Here is a 16,377-nt window from a genome sequence, read left to right on the forward strand (position 1 = left end):
TGGACATTTGCCCTCCCTCGCCCCCAGACCAGGCTCCCCAGAGCTCTCTGCGAGGTTGCTTCAATTTTATAGATAATGAAACTGGCCCAGAGGGGTTCAGGAGCTTGCTCAAATTCACACAGCTGGCCCCCTTTAGGCGCTGGCACAGATCTGAGAACAGAACAGGTGCTCAAGGACGCACATTGGCTAATTGAAAGTCTTTAAAAAAGTTTAACCTGCTGAGCTAAAGCCTGAACTTCTGAAAGTCTCTCCACGAGAGATGGACGGGCCGGTGTAGGGGCCTTTCCTTCCTCCCTCCCTCCCCACTGGCCCTCGCCAGATGGGAAAAAAGCTACCACGTAGAAACATAACCTTTATTGCACACGGCGCTGGGTTTTTTTTCATAGAAAAAGGTATTAACACATAAGCATCTGCAAATTGAAGCAACTCCTGGTTTTCTTGGAACAGTAAAATCGCATGCAGTGTCTCTGAGTTGGGATTTCGGTCTTTGTCAAAACCACCTAGATTGAAGGGAGGGTGAGTGAGCCGGAGGGAAAAATTGCTGAGTCTTTGTGCCTCTGTCTCAAAATAAGGTGAGAGAAATATATAGATATATAGCTCTCCACACGTATTTTGTGCAGTCGGGGGATGGGGGGTGATTTGTACTGTCAAATTCTTTGTGCCCTGGCTTCATGGAGAAGAAAATAGTTTCATTTGTACAAAAGAGTTCTATGTACAAGCGTTCACAACTCGGGGGCTTTTCTTTTTGTTGTTGGTTGGTTTTTGTCAGTTTAATATAAATAATGCAGGAAAACAGCCAAGTTGGTGTGTGAGGGCTGGAGGTGCAGACAGGTCCGAGCGTAGGGCTGCTTTTCTCGCTGTGCCCCTACACCAGGGTATAGGATTTGGAGTAGGCCCCTGCCCCCTGCTTCTGAGACCTCCCTACCCCCGATGTGCTCATCTCGAGAAGTGAGTCCCTGGAGCCCCCCATTTTGGTGTGTGGGCCCCCGGCCCGCGGAGGCTCGGTGCTGGGGGCCGGAGGGGCAGCGCTGGGGGCAGCCGGGGGCTCGGCAGGGGTGGGGCCGGGAGCTGGCGGGGCTGTGCCGGCTGGGGGTGCTGGCATGGCCAGAGTCCTCTGAGGTAAAGTGGCTGTGGAGGCGGCAGCAGGGGCCCCTGGGTGCGGGAGGCCCAGGGGCTTGCTGGCAGGGTCCAAGGTCAGGTGGCGAGCCTGGGTGTGGTAGGTTCGAGCCAGGTTCCGGATGGAAGCCTCTCGGGGTGGGACCACCGGACAGGGCTCACGGCCATCTGCCTTTCGGAAGAAGGCCTCCGACTTGGCGTACAGGGGCAGGTTACAGTAGTCACCTGGAATCAGAAGCAGAAAACGTTGGCGGCAGAGGCCTCTGGGCACCCGCTTGTTCACCCACCCCCTCCTCCCCAGTCTTGTCCCTGATCTGACCTAGGAGCCCCTCCACAAGCTCGGCAACGAAGCATCCAGAAGGGATCAGTTACTTGACCTCTCCGAGCCTGTTTCCTTATCTGGGAAAGGCAGCCCATCACATCTCCCAACAGGATTACTGGGAGCGGTGAATGAGATAAAGCGAGGAAAGTGCGTCAACACGGTGGCTGGCACGTACAGTAGTTGCTCACTAAACCGATGGCTTCTCGCTGAATGGCCCATACAGGCTGCTCAGCTTCAGCCCGTGGACAGCTCCATTCTGCAAACTGACTTCCTAGGAGCGCTGGCTATCAGAACAATTTTCCTTACCCCGAGGAGGGAATGCTCGTCACTCCCCACATGGAGCTCCATTCTGCCTTCTGAGCACCCGCACAGCATGTGCTCCCGCCACCCCCACCGCCTTTCCCACGGCAGCCTGCCAGATGTCTGAAGTCAGCTACCTTTCCCCATCCCTCTCCTGTTTTCCAGGTGAAACGTTCCTGATTTCTTAAACCGCCTCCATATGACAGGCTCCCGGGACGTCCATGTCCTGATCTCTCTGCTGTGTGAGCGTCCTCACCTGCACCTGTGCCTCTAACCTGCTGGCCATGCTGGGAATTTTCTTTACATGATCTCATTCAGTCCCCACAGCCCCCTGGATAGGTTAATACCGGCCCACAGTTGGCAAGTGAGAAAACTGAGCTTCAGAAAGATTAAGTAATTTGCCCCAATTCACCCAGGCAGAAGGGGCGGGGGCGTCATTCAGGGCGGCTGATCTCCAAAGTCCTTGTACTTTGTTACCCTCGGCTCTTCTCTAGATGACCCCGAGTGCCCTGATTAGCATGGCCACTACGCGAGGCCAGTAGTGGGCTGATCAGACCCCGCATGGTCTGACATGGTATGGTGTGGTCCCAGTGTCTGCTGATGGACCCCCCTCCCCACGCCCTCCAGTGTTTATCTACAGCTGTCCCACCAATCCTGAAGGGCATATGCTCTGGCCAGGTCTCTGGCGTCAGACAGCTCCCAGTCAGGCGAGGTCACTGCCCACCATGAGGTTTGGCCCCCGTGGATCAATGTTGAATGGCATTGGGACCAGTGGCCATTGGGCAGCAGAGCCCTGAAAGGCTGTCTCCCCATACTGGCACAGCCTCAGAGTAAAGGGAATGATCACTACGTACTGAGAACCTGCTATGTGCCAGGTACCTATAGCATTTCTGGTGCCTGCTATGACAGTGCAGAATACATGTGGTCATTTGCATCTTACCACTGGAGGAAATGAAGATCAGAGAGGCTAACTAACTTCCCAAGGCCACGGAGGTATTAAGAGGCTGAGCCAGGAATACGGACCCCAATCCGGACTCTCCCAGGTACTTGCTCTGCATTGCCCACACTGTCAAGGAGCCCTGCTGGGCTGGGGTGCCAGGGGATGCCGGGGGAGGCAGGGGGGAGGCGGGCCGGGCACTCACTCTTGTTGGCCCGGTGCGGGATGGGCACAGCCACGTTCTTGCCTCGGTCGGCATCCTGGGGCTTGGGCGGGGAGGCGGTGAAGCGACAGATGCCGGGCTCCGAGGGCGTGCTCATGGACGTCATGCTGTCGGCGTTCTCGTTGGTGCCTGTGGTCATCTGGTCGGAGGAGCTGTCCGAGATGAAGCACTCGGTGATCTCGAACTTGGCATGCTGCAGCTGCTCCTCCAGCTTGGCGTGCTCATAGGCCCGGGCCAGCTCCTCGTAGGTGGACGAGGCGCTCTCTGTGGACACCATGCTGTTCCGTCCTTTGTCTGGAGAGACGGAAGGCGCGGAGTGAAGAAGAAATGAGGGGGTCGTGGGGAGAAGGGGGTCTCGTTTACAAATGAGGCCAGACTGAGCCGTTCAGCTGCCCTTGAGCCTGGCCGTCCTCCTGGAAGACCCCACTCCCACCCTGGGAAGGCGGCTTTGGGGGCAGAAGCAGCGTCTTTGGCAAACAAAGGGCAGAACATCTTCCATTCTTGAAAACAAGTACCCACCCCCTGGAACCCTGGGCTCTTTCTCCAACGAACATCACGTGTACCATTTTCTCAGACATCTTTTGGGAGAGCAGAAGGAAATCCTTGACTAAGCAGAGCTCAGCGAGGTCAGGTGTGTTTGTGCTGGCCACACGGTAAGCCAGTGGCCAGCTGGAAGTGACACTGACCGGCGCCTTGGACCCCATGAGCTGGTGGGTGGAGGTTGGGGACAGGGGGAGGGGGAGCTGCTGGAGAGAGAGCGGGACACAGGCCCGGCCTCGGGCTCACCTGTGTCCTGGGACAGGCTGGCACTGTAGCTGTCACTCTCCGTGACAGTGACCCCGTGCTGGGACCCCACGGTGCGCCAGTCAGAGGTGAGGGTGCGGGCAGGTGTGGAGGCCTGGCACTTGGTCAGAGTCCACTGGCTCGAGTACCTGTTCCGGGTGCTGTGGGCCGCCTTCACACTCTTCCTGGACACTGGGTCTGCATGGAGAAAGCCAGAGCTGGCACCTCCACGGAGGGCACTCAGCCTCGGGCTCCTGGCACGTACCTGAAGGGCAGTGGGGAGCGAGGGAGGGGGCAGAGGCAGCCGCAGAAGCTCCCGGAGGATGCTGCGCATCCTGCCTTTCCTGACCGCACAGCTGGCCCCACAGGGGAAGAGCACCCGTGGTGAGGCATGGGGGCAGCGGGGGGCCTCCCGGTCCTCCCCACCCACCCCATCTTTCCCTTCAGCTTGGGGAGGAATATCAGCCCCTCTCCTGCTGCCTCCTGTGCATTCACTCCCTACAGCCCTTGATGCGTTCTATCCTTATGTCCAGAGTCACAGTGCTAGAGGCAGAAGGCCCTTGGAGAGCAAGAACTCCCAACCCTCTCAAAATGTCTAGGTAAGGACGCGGATGCCCAGAGCAATAAAGTTGGCAATATACCCAAGGTCACAGCTAGAAAGTCTTCAGTCAAGGTCTGGAGACTCTAACTCCAGTGCTCTTTCTGTTCTTCCATGCTGCTCTGAGCCCCCCCCCACTCCCGCCCAATCTTTTTCCACCTGTGCCCCACGCTGTGCCCAGGTCACCCTGTTTGGGAGGAGGTCTGTCTCCCCGGGGATAAGGCATACTGGTGCCTGGCCGGATGTCAGACATGTCGATGAGGGGTCCCGTGCTCTGGATGAGGGCTGGGTGGTGCAAGGAGACACCAGTGCAAAAACTCTGTGGGTTGACAGCTTGGCTGAACTCAGCGTCCGTCACGGGAATGGTGGCTTTGTCATCTCCTGGGGGAAGAAGGACAATGAGTACGAGTCCTTCTCTTTGGGCTTCCCAAATTTCTTTTTGTCTTTATCCAATGTTGAGATGCGGGAAGGACGGAATAATTCTTTCCGTGAGACAGAGGCGGAAACTTAGCCCTCGAGAGAAGCTTCAGTGAGTTCTGAGGTTGCCGAGTGGGGATGGGGCCGCTGCTAGAACCCTGGGCACTGCTGTGAGGGCTGGTGGCTGCCCTTGGTGGGCTGTGGCCTGGGGAAGACGGGGACAGAGAGCTTGTGGCCCCTGTCACTCACCCAGCTGCTTGATGCCCTCCTTGTCCTCGATGAGTAGCTGAACTCTGGGGATGTCAATGTGTAGCCTTGGGCCCTGGGGTGGCCCCTTCACAGGGGTGTCAAAACTTCGGTTGTTCTTACTGTGGGGAGAAGGGCCGAAGGTGGGTGACTCAGCAGCCATAAGGGGCTGGGGGAGAGGGTTTTGCAGGACAGTGGGGTCTTAGAAGCCTGTCCTCTGTAGGGGAGGAAACAGCGATGTGGCACCTACCTTATCAACATTTCTGCCAGACTCTTTGCATCTGCAAAACAGTAGAGAGAGGGACTGGGTGAGAATGGAGTCTGAGAGGGATGAAAACTGGAAGACGCATGGGGAACAAGGTGGGAGAGCCCCCTAAACTGGGACCAGGGCTGGTCTCTTGGGGAGAAGAGGGAGAAATGAAAGGACCTCTAAAATAGTCTAACATAGGATAAGGTCTGACGGCTCCTGATGCAAGATTTGGCTCCGGTCTGTTTTCCTTTCCTCAGATTTTTATCTAATAGGAAGGTCCTTCCCAGAGGAGAGGGTATATAAAGTGCTCCATCTGTTTCCTGAATTGACTCTAATTAAACAAGACAACAGAGCACGGGTACCAGTGGAGGGTCTATCCTCAGTTATCTGCTGGGAAGAAAGGAGAGTGGAGGATGATGTAGAGGTGGCCAGTGGCCATCCCCAGATGACTATCAACCAAGATGCTTTATTTCTTCCTCTTGGGCACCTGTCCCCAAAAAGTTCACGGATGAATTTGGGGGGGGGTTCCCTGCTTTGTCTCCAGAGGGGCCTTGAATAGGACCAGGATCTCAGGTTTGGACGACAAAGAGAGAGAGAGAGAGAGAGAGAAGCAAAGGACCTAGATAATCCATTAGACCTCTGATGAGAATGAGAATCATGAGAATGATCTGTCAGAATGAATCTAGCTGCACTGGGTATTTACCCCAAAGATACAAATGTAGGGATCCGAAGGGGTACGTGCACCCCGATGTTTATAGCAGCAATGTCCACAACAGCCAAACTGTGGAAAGAGCCAAGATGTCCATCGGCAGATGAACAGATAAAGAAGATGTGGTGTATACACACACACACACACACACACACACACACACACACACACAAAATGGAATATTATGCAGCCATCAAAAGTAACGAGATCTTGCCATTTGCAATGACACACACACACACACAATGGAATATTATGCAGCCATCAAAAGTAATGAGATCTTGCCATTTGCAATGACGTGGATGGAACTGGAGGGTGTTATGCTGAGCGAAATAAGTCAGTCAGAGAAAGACATGTATCATATGACCTCACTGATAGGAGGAATTCTTAATCTCAGGAAACAAACTGAGGGTTGCTGGAGTGGTGGGGGGTGGGAGGGATGGGGTGGCTGGGTGATAGACATTGGGGAGGGTATGTGCTATGGTGAGCACTGTGAATTGTGCAAGACTGTTGGATCATAGATCTGTACTTCTGAAACAAATAATTCAATATATGTTAAGAAAAAAAAAAGAAGAAGATAGCAGGAGGGGAAGAATGAAGGGGAGTAAGTCGGAGGGGGAGATGAACCACGAGAGATGACAGACTCTGAAAAACAAACTGAGGGTTCTAGAGGGGAGGGGGGTGGGGGGATGGGTTAACCTGGTGATGGGTATTAAAGAGGGCATGTTCTGCATGGAGCACTGGGTGTTATGCACAAACAATGAACCATGGAACACTACATCAAAAACTAATAATGTAATGTATGGTGATTAACATAATAATAAAAAATTTAAAAAAAGAATGAATCTAGCTGCATGTATGTATCCAACCATCGACTCACCCACTCATCCATCCATCCATCATTGATCCATTTACCTATCAATCTATTCATTTCTCCACCCACCCACCCAGTCTTTCATCCATCATCCACTCATTCAACTATCCATCCATCCATCCATCCATCCATCCATCCATCCAATTATTGATTCATCTATTCAACCATTCATTCAACCACCTGTCCATATGTCCATAAAACCATACAACCATATGTCCATCTTATTATCCATCCATCCATCCATCCATCCATCCATCCATCCATCCATCCACCCATCCAAGCATCCATTCAACTATCCACCCATCTATCCATTCATACAATCATCTATTATCCAACCATTCAAATATGCATGCATCCATCCACCTACCCATTGATCCAACCGTTAATCCATTCAACCATCAGTCCATCCATCCACGACTCCTTCATCTATCTATCCATCCAACCACCTAACCATCAAACCTTTCATTTAACCATCCATCCGTCCATCCATCTGTCTTTCTATCCATCTTTCCATCCAACCATACCATTAATCATCCAACCACCCATCCAATCATCCATCCACCTATCCACCCAACTCCTAACCACCCTAGGCAGTGTTAGTAATTCCCTATTCTGTGCTACTATTGTGCCCTGACTTCTCACATTAAACTGTGGATTCTATGAGGACTAGACTATGTTCCATAAGACTATGGACTGTTCCTTCTTCATTCATCTTTATATCTCCAATGTCTGGCAGTATCTATATACAGCAGATATTCAGTAAATGTTTTCACATGAGTGAATGAACATCTGTTAAGTAACTACTAGGTGCCAGACACTGTACCAGTCCCTGGGAAAATCAAGATAAAGCAGACCCGTTCATGCCAGTCTATGGTATCATAGACTGCAACAGGGATGATATTCAAAATATTTAACATCTGACATGTCATAGAAGCCACACGGTCAAAACTGAGCAAGATCTTAGCGACCACTTGTAGGTCTATGCTTTAGGGGCCAGATTCTAGAAGAATCTCAGGGACCGTGTGAGAGAGAAGGAGCATCCAGGGTGGAAGGGAGCAACATCTATTTATCAACTAGCATGGAAATGTTTAACTATTTTAACCAGTATGGCTTTACCAGTGTATACCTCTAAAATTCAGCCCTGGTTAGGTCAGGCACAAAGTCTTGGGGGCACAGAGGAAGAAGCAGTAAGAGCTAAAGTTTCAGAAGGCTGGAGTAGCAGCTCTCCCTTCAGGGGGACACAGGCACTTTCTCTTGTCCAGATGGTGCCCATGAGCCAATGAAAGGTGGCCCACGTGGCTGAGGGTCAACACTCCCTCCCGGGAAGCCCATAGGAAACTTGCCTACCTCGGAGACGCTTCAGCCGCTTCTCCTTCCTCTTCTTGCGAACGATGAAGAGCAGTGCCACCCCCAGAGTGGCCAGGATGACCGGGCAGCCGATGGTGAACAGCTTCTTCACATCATCCCCCTCCCCTTGAGCAGACTTGATGGGAGGGATGGTACCTGATGGGGTGAAGAAGGGAGTCAGATGTCCCTTATGAGTAGGGTCTGGGCAGAGTCCCCTGGATGGGGTAGCCTTTGAACCTCTCTTGCTGCCCTTGCTCTCATTCTGACTTCCACTTCCTGGCACAGAGCCCCAACCCTCTCCCTCTACTCCTCCAAATTCTGGTCACATCAGGACAGCCATGAAGAGTTGTGCAGTTTTTACACTGCATTATGATACTGATGACTTCGTGAGCCTATTTTAGAATTATCCTGAAGTCTCTCAGAGATAGTCTCCTGCCCGTTGGAGTTCAGTGTTCATTTCTAGAGGGTGGACCTATGAGCTTAGATTCCGCCATCCAGCTTGTAAAGTGGGAGGGGTAGTGAGAATCACAGAAAGAAGTCAGAGCAGTGGCATCCCGGGGTCTCATCCCCAGATGGGGACAAAGCCACTCCACACCCTGCATTTTCTCCCTGCTCCCTCACCCATGGGTGAGATCTGCTAACCTTGGGTGCCTGCACGGAGGCAGTAAGTTCTGCTGACATAGCCCTCAGCAAAGCCCGATGTGTGCCTGTTTCAAAGCCTTGCAGAAGAGCCCTCTCCTTCATGAAGGCTTCCTTGTTTGAGGCCAACCCCATCTGATACCACTTTTATTCTGTTTCCTTAACACATAGGTAGACTGACTTTACCTTGTGACAACTGGTCTCTATGAATTCAGCCTTCAGTATGCCTTCAGTGTATGTGCACACACGTGCGTGTGTGCACACACATGCATGTGTGTGTGTGCATGTGTATGAAGTGCCCCGTGTGGCAGACACCAGTGAGTGCTCACCAAATATCCGTGTGTTCATCTACCCCTCCCAGACTTCCTGGCAATTAGATTAGAGCCACGGAACTAGTTCTGGACAACAGAGTGGGTGATGAGCATCGCCTCCTGGCCCAGGCAGTTAAGACTGGGGTGCCTTTTCTCTCTCTCTCTTCTTGGCGACCTTGGAGGCTACACATTCAAGATGGCATAGTTAAAAGATGGTGGCCAGCCAACCCTCACAAGATGTCACGAGAGCAAGAAGCAAATCTTTATTGGGTTAAGCCCTGCAGCATTCAGTGTTTATCTGTTCCTGTAGCCCAGGCTATCGCAGCCTGGCTAACACACCCTTTCAGCAGAGGGGCCTCAGGGGGCGGGGCCTCAGGGGCGGGGCCTCAGGGGGCGGGGCCTCAGGGGGCGGGGCCTCAGGGGGCGGGGCCTCAGCTATTGCTCTGCATTATAGTCTCCGTATCTCTGAAGCAGCCGAGAGCAAGGACTGCACCTTCAAAAGACCCTCTAACTTAGTGCGATGGGTTTGCTTGGCTATCAGTCTGTATCAGCCACTGGTACACCTGCCCATCTGCCTGCCCCCTACCACTCTGCGGCTCCCTTTGCTTGCTCCTTTCCTGTCTCCAGCCTTTTCCTCCACGGTAGTCCTGTCTATTTTTCGATTTGTCTGTCCTCTCTTTATGCGTCCGCCTCTCTGCCAGCTTCCCTGGGGACACCTCGCTGCGGTCCCCAGGCCGCCCCTCCCACCCTCTCCCGCCCTCTCCCGCCCTCTCCGACTCACTGCCATCATAGTCCAGGGTGGCGAACTGGGCAGTCTCGTTGCCGCAGCCAGCGCTGTTGCAAGCCCGCATACGCAGCTCGTACCACGTGGCCTCGCGCAGCTCGGTCAGAAACACCTCCCCGGAGCTGTTGGCCCGTAGCCCCTGCCAGGCCCAGGTGCCCTTGGGCCGGTACTCCAGCACGATGGCTGTGATCGGGCAGCCCCCGTTGTTCCAGCCCTGCAGGTTAAGCCGAGCATGCGTGGAGTTGATGTGGGTGAACAGGTGCTGGTCTTTGCTGAAGGAGGGCTCTGGGGGGCCACAGGGAGAGAGCGAGGTTAGAGCCTGAGAAGAGGAAGGTTCATTCATCTGCGAGGGGAGGGAGTCCCCTGGGCCAGCCCGGGCTGCGGTGGCTCCGGGAAGCAGCGGGGGGCACAGATGGGAGTAGGGATGCCCCAGGGGACAGAGGAGGAGGGAGAAGAGGGAAGGACATGGAGAGAAGGCCTCAGCAGGGCAAGAGATATGGGAAGAAGGAAGGGGCTGCCACCATCTGCTACTGGCCAGGGAGGTAGGGCCTGTTTCTCCAACTGTGATTGGTCAGCGTGCTATCTGTGGTGATGGGAACCAGGCTCTCCCTTCAGTCTCTGCTCCCCTGCGCCCTCCTTCCCCAGCCCAGCCACCTTCCATCCCCATATCCTGGGCCCATCTCCCCCGAACTGGGTCATCGTCAGGCCTCACCCCGCCCGTGGGTCTTGGCCTCGATGATCTCGCTGATGCGCCCGGAGCCCACGCTGTTCTTGGCTGCCAGTTTCACCTTGTACCACGTGCCACACTTGAGGCTGTCCAGCTTGAAGGACCGCTCGCCTGAGCTGATGAACACGTCCTTCCACTCCTCGCTGTTGTCTACCGAGTACTGCAGCACGAAGCCTGCCCGGGAGGTTTGCCTGGCTCAGGGAGGGCAGGGCGGGGCCTGGGACACCCCAACAGGTGGCATGGGGCTGGGCTCCCCGCAGGGGTAGAGTGGGGCCTTTGGTGATGGGGGGTGGGGCAGAGGCAGATCGGACACAAAGCTGCAAGGAGTTTTCCTGCTCTCTCTTTCGCAGCCAAGGTGGAGAGGGGAGCGGAGAACAGAGCCTTGAGGCTTAAAAGCGACAGTATTTAGAGCTTGCTACTCCCAGTGTGGTCCCTGACAGTAGGATTACATCACCTGGGAGCTTGTCAGATCCCACCGCAGACCTCAGGAATCAGAATCTGCCTTCTTTAAGATCCCCTGCTGATTCATGTGCATATTCATGATGGAGAAGCACTATCTAGTACATTTGTCTACCGTTACAAATTCGGAAACTGAGGCCGAGAGAAGCAAACAGATTTCTTCAGGTTTGCATAGCTCACCAGCCGCAACTGGGATGGGCCTTCTAAAACCCAGATCCTGAGGCTGGTAACTGTCTGTGGCACTTGGGTAACCTCCTTGTGGCCCGAATTGCCCCTCACTCATCACTTCTGGGGCACTATGGGGACAGGTGGTGGGAGTGGGTAAGGCCCTTGCCCGGCTACTGGGTCCAGAATTTCTTCCCCTCTTTCCCCCTCCTCATCCAGACCCCTCTCACCTCGGATGGAGCTGCCCCCATTGTCACCTGGAATCCAGGTCAGGGTGATGGACGAAGCGGAGGTTTTAGAGACAGTGAGGCGGGGCTGGTCCGGGGGAACTGTGAGGGGAAAGCCACCAGCCCTCACCACAAAGGGTTAACACCCGAAAATGGGAGCATGGGCTATCCCCCGGCTGCAGCTGAGGGCCCAGGCCTGGCCTTCCCCGCCCTCTTGGTGCTTCCCCAGCTCCTGCTCATTCTCCCCATCCCTCCTGCCTCCTCATCCACATGGCACCTCTGTTCCACAAAGGGTCTGTCCCCCGGGGCCTTACCTTGCACCAGAAGGTTGACGATGATGGTGTCGAAGCCCCCAGTGTTGGTGGCCGTGCAGGTGTAGTAGCCTGAGTCCTCAGCCTTCACAGCACGCAGCAGCAGCGTGCCGTTGGTATGGATGAGCCGGTGCCCGTCCATGGACACGGGGATGGCTGAGTCTTCACTGCAGGGGTTGGGGGGCAGAGAGGGTTTATGGTAAACACCCCCTCCTCCTGGGGGCTCCCCCAGGACTGCAGGCAAACAGGGCTGGGAGTAGAAGGAGGCTGGCTAGGGGGCCTGGGACTCTTGGGGTTTTACTTAGCACTTCCTGGGGGATGTCAGTCCCCCTGGCCTCTTCAAGCACCCAGGGAAGGGAGATCCTTGGGGAGCCAGGGAGGCCAGGCCTGCACAGGAGAGTAGGGGCCATGTGCCTGGCAGGGCTTCTGGTCAGCTGGAAGGGAGGGGCCCCTGATTCTTTGCTTCATGGCTCTTCTACTACACCCATCTTGGCGGTCCCCCACCCGTCTGGGGTCCCACGCACACCTGTCCTTTGTCCACTTCACAGCAGGGGCTGGATCTCCCACCGAATTGCAAGGCAGTCGGACATCTTTCATCCAGGGGGTTGTCACAGTGCCTCCAAATGAGATGATCTTTGCTGGGGCTGCAGGGAAGAGAGCGTGAGGGCCCACCCCACCTCTACCCTCAACACTGTACTGGCCCCCCTTTCCTGGGGCTCTCCAAATTTACAATTCAAGTCCCCCATCTCCTACCTGATCTCCACCTTGGACTTGGGGCAGGGGTGGGTGCAGACACTTTCAGATGGGAGTCACAGATTCAACAAACATTGATCAAATACTTGTTATGGAACAGGTATCAGAGGAGGCTCTGAGGATTCACAAAATGAACAAGATCTGTTCCCTGTCCTCAAGTTGCTCATGGTCCAAAAGGGAGACAGATACTTAAAAAGTATCATGACAGGTGAATATAGTATGGTAGGGGTAGGTACACGTCACTGTGGGAGCACAGAGAAGGAGGAATGACTCTGCCGGTTCAGTGGTGGTGGAGGTGATGGCCGGGGAGCCTTCTGGAATTAGAAGCTTTGACTTGAATCTTTTTTTTTAAAGGAGGCTCCACACCCAGCATGGAGCACAGTTTAGGCCTTGAGCTCACGACCAACCCTGAGATCAAGACCTGAGCTGAAATCAGGGGTCGGATGCTTAACCGACTGAGCCCCCTAGGTGCCCCTGAATCTTGAAGGCTAAAAAGGAATTCACTACGCAGGGAAGGAAAGGCATAGTGGGAAGCGGTGACAGCACTGAATAGAGGCCTGGAGGCCTGAAACACATGGGAAGTGTGAGGGTCTGCAAATGCTCTGGGGCGACCAAAGCCCAGGGTGAATGAAGGGGGACGGGTGGTGAGCAAGAGCAGAAGCATGGAGGGCTCTGTTGGCAGAACAAGGAGGATGGACTTCCCCTTGAGGTCACGAGGAGCCACTGGAGGCTTACAAGTAGGGATATGTTCAAAGTAAAGTTGTGGATAAAGCCCTGGCAGCTGGCAGAGGATGGTTTGCTGGAGGACCCACACAGATCAGCAACAAGATGGCGGCGAGAGAACAGGCCGGAAGTGACGTATGGCAGTGGGGAGGCGGTGAGGGGCTCAGGGAGGAACCGCCAGGACTTGGGGTCTGACTGGCTTTGAGGAGGAGACAGAGGGGGTGTGAGGATGACTGCATGATGCTGACTGGGTGGTGGTGCCCTCACAGAGACAAGGCACACAGGAGGAGCGGGGGATGGGGGAAGGAAGAAGGGGAGGAGGGGGAGGAGCGGGGTAGGCAGGAGACACCGGGATACTTAGCTTCACACTGACCCTGAGGTCACCCACACGGGGTAGCTAGAAAGCAGTCGGATATACATGTTCTGGAGCATGAGAGAAGTGGCTGGGCCGCAGATGCTGACGTGGGAGTCAGTCGCCCCGTGACTGAGGTCGCCAGGAGCGGGAACGTAGATGGACAGAGAGGTGGCAGCTACAGACAGGCGCAGTGGAGAAAGGAACGTCCCCAGGGGTGATGGGAGCATGCTCAGAGCACCGGGGTGCACAAGCCGCACCGTGAAAAGCAAGGCAGGCAAAGATGTCCAGGGTACTTTGGGAAGGTGACCCTGCCAGGTACCTCACAGATCTCCGGGCTGAGTTACAGGTGTTCAGTCAACCAAGTGACCAAGCACTCAAGAGTTCCACATCTGGTCCCTCCATGTGTCTGGGGTTAGTTCCCTGAATCTCTTGGTGTCTTGGGGTGTGTGTGCATGCACGTGCGTGTGTGTGTGTGTGTGTGCGTGTGAGCGGGGTCGGCGGGGAGGGAACAGCAGGGCTCCCCCCACCGCCCCCGCCCCGGGCTATGGTAAGGACAGAAGAAGCAGCTGTGGAGACGTGCTCCGGGAGGTACAAAGCCCTCTGGGGATGTGTCCTATGGACCTCCCACAGGGGAAGGGGCCAGCCTTCTGCCAGGACACCCACGCCCTCCCACACTGTCTCTGGGCCAGCGCCAGCCACCCTGGGCGCATGGTAGGTTCTAGGCCCCTTCTCTCCTGAAGGAAGAACCCAGGAGAAGGGGTTGGTGGCACCTGGGGGAGGAGGGATTGGGGATGTTAGAAATGCTGAAGGGGGCGGGAAGAGCCCGACTTGGGGCCAGAAGAGCTCGCACGTCACTCTCCATGCTGTTTGAGGGCCGTGCCGACCCCGCCTCGGTGCATAACTGGAAAACGGAGTAACACGGGCAGGGCAGGGGAGCCACTGCAGGCCCTCCATCGAGCGCTAGTGGACTCTGATGCCTCTTGTGTGCCCAGCAAAGGAAGCTTGTCACCCCAAGAAGGTGGCTGGGCTGAGGCAGCCTGGTCCTTGGGCCCCAGGGCTCAAGAGTCAGGTGGCTGTGGGAGGAAGCAGGCCCGGGAAGAAGGGGACCTTCCCGTGGAGACTGGGAGTCAAGGTAGAGGACACGGAATTCCTGGCTGGTGGCGGCGAGCTGCCATGCCCTGTGGTTGGTCCCATGGTTGGCGCAGAGAGCAGACGAGGAGCTGTGCACGGCTGCCTCTTTGGTGTGGGTTGGGGCCTAAGCACTGTCATTCCCTGTAAAGTGCGGGTGCATATGCCCCCGTGGCACCCCTCTGCGCAGGCCAGGGATTCGGTGGGGCATTCCCTAAGAACACACATGGTCTTATTCACCCCGTGCGCAGCATCTAGCCCAGAGCCTCCTCCTAGCTGCGCCTCTGGGAATGTCTGTTGATCGAATGAATCAGCAGTCAGGGGCACCACCTCTGCCAGAGGTGTCCAACCTTTGAAATGGGGCGGTGGGGGGATCCCTTTGTGGCACTCTGCTCCATGGAAGCAGTGTCCCCTGCCACCACCCTCTCTGGAGATGCTGAGCCTTGGGACAAAGGCTCTGCTGTGGGCTGGGAGTGGGGCTAATGCCCCTTTGCTCAACCTCGGAGTAGAGTTTGGAATGGGGGACCGGGGTGCTCCGTGCCATCCGCCCCTGGGTAACTGTGCTGCCTGGAGCCTGTTGTGAGGCTTTCTGGGAGTCAGGGGGCAGCAGAGGCCCAGTCTTGGTGGATACAGAAGGGAGGCAGGTGGCCAGCCAGCTCCTCACAGCCAGGTCACAGAGAGGGTGGAGGGAGACAGCCCCTCCTTGGGGAGAACCAGCATTCTAGAAGGGGGCTTCTGGCGGCTTCTCCCGCTCGGGCCCGGGCTGCTCACCCTTGCCTGCGGGCTCAATGGTGACCTTCTCGCTGCTGTTGCCCCGGCCGGCAGAGGTGACGGCAGCCACCCACAGCAAGTACTGCTGCCCACGGTTCAGGTGGGCGATCCGGTAGAAGAGCTGCTCCGGACTTGTCTCATACTCGCTGGGAGCCTGCCGGACAGAGGCAAAGAAGTGCTAAGAACCCAGCTTCTGAGCCTCCAGCCTCCAACCCCAGCCTTCCTCGGGACCTGGGCTCAGAGGAGAGGGTAGCCCAGTCGGGGAGTCGGGGGCGGATGGGAAGAGAAGGTCAGATCCTGCCTCATTTGCCCTTTCTGGTTTAGGAGCAACAATGAGCAGACTTTGTACTGGGCTTGGCTCTGGGGGCTCATGGGCCTGCTCTGGGGTGTTGCTGGGCCAGCCTCAGTTTACCTCTTTGACTGATCCAGACGCTGGCAATTGCGGTTCCAGGCCAGGGAATGTGAGTGTGTCAGGTGAGTGATGGAGGGAGTCAGGAGAAGGGAGAATGGAGGAAGGAGGGTCCCAGGAAGACCCCAAGGAAAGGGAGTCTCTGGGAAGAAGCTAAATGACCGCATTTGCCTTATTAGGGTCGTAGACAGTCTCCCCAGCCTGTACCAGCTCTGTTGTCTAATTACCGCTTCATTCTGCGGGAGCAAGCCGTCGGGGGAGGGAGGGGTGAGAGAGGGAGCTCTGAAAGCTTCCCTGGGCAACACTTTATTAACGATTATTAGTGGTATAGATCACCCTATATATTTGTAGGTTATATAAATCTATAAAATTTTTTTTAACCAAATGACAGTTTTGACAAGTTGCCAACAAAACAATATCGGATCCCAGTGGTTTTACCAGTTGCTTTGATGAAAAGATTATGTTGCCTTGGAAACCAGAGGCTCAGATATTGAAA

At 55.3% G+C, this 16,377-nt stretch overlaps 1 protein-coding gene across 2 annotated transcripts in view; it reads right to left on the minus strand.

Annotated features, from left to right (window-relative positions):
* Nucleotides 1–345: 345 nt before the first annotated feature.
* Nucleotides 346–16,377, minus strand: part of DSCAML1 (DS cell adhesion molecule like 1) — a 340,757-nt gene continuing 324,725 nt past the window's right edge. For both annotated transcript variants that reach the window (XM_027581358.2, XM_027581359.2), the window contains 13 exons: nucleotides 15,473–15,626; nucleotides 12,269–12,386; nucleotides 11,746–11,909; nucleotides 11,435–11,533; nucleotides 10,566–10,754; nucleotides 9,851–10,138; nucleotides 8,120–8,275; nucleotides 5,193–5,223; nucleotides 4,946–5,064; nucleotides 4,508–4,660; nucleotides 3,685–3,879; nucleotides 2,881–3,192; nucleotides 346–1,341 (listed from right to left, as the gene is read on the minus strand). In XM_027581358.2, coding sequence (XP_027437159.2) covers nucleotides 866–1,341; nucleotides 2,881–3,192; nucleotides 3,685–3,879; nucleotides 4,508–4,660; nucleotides 4,946–5,064; nucleotides 5,193–5,223; nucleotides 8,120–8,275; nucleotides 9,851–10,138; nucleotides 10,566–10,754; nucleotides 11,435–11,533; nucleotides 11,746–11,909; nucleotides 12,269–12,386; nucleotides 15,473–15,626 — 2,454 coding nt within the window. In that variant the 3' untranslated portion in view covers nucleotides 346–865. The remainder of the gene's footprint in view (nucleotides 1,342–2,880; nucleotides 3,193–3,684; nucleotides 3,880–4,507; nucleotides 4,661–4,945; nucleotides 5,065–5,192; nucleotides 5,224–8,119; nucleotides 8,276–9,850; nucleotides 10,139–10,565; nucleotides 10,755–11,434; nucleotides 11,534–11,745; nucleotides 11,910–12,268; nucleotides 12,387–15,472; nucleotides 15,627–16,377) is intronic.

Source organism: Zalophus californianus, chromosome 11 (genome assembly GCF_009762305.2).
Source record: "Zalophus californianus isolate mZalCal1 chromosome 11, mZalCal1.pri.v2, whole genome shotgun sequence".
NCBI classification, from domain to species: domain Eukaryota; kingdom Metazoa; phylum Chordata; class Mammalia; order Carnivora; family Otariidae; genus Zalophus; species Zalophus californianus.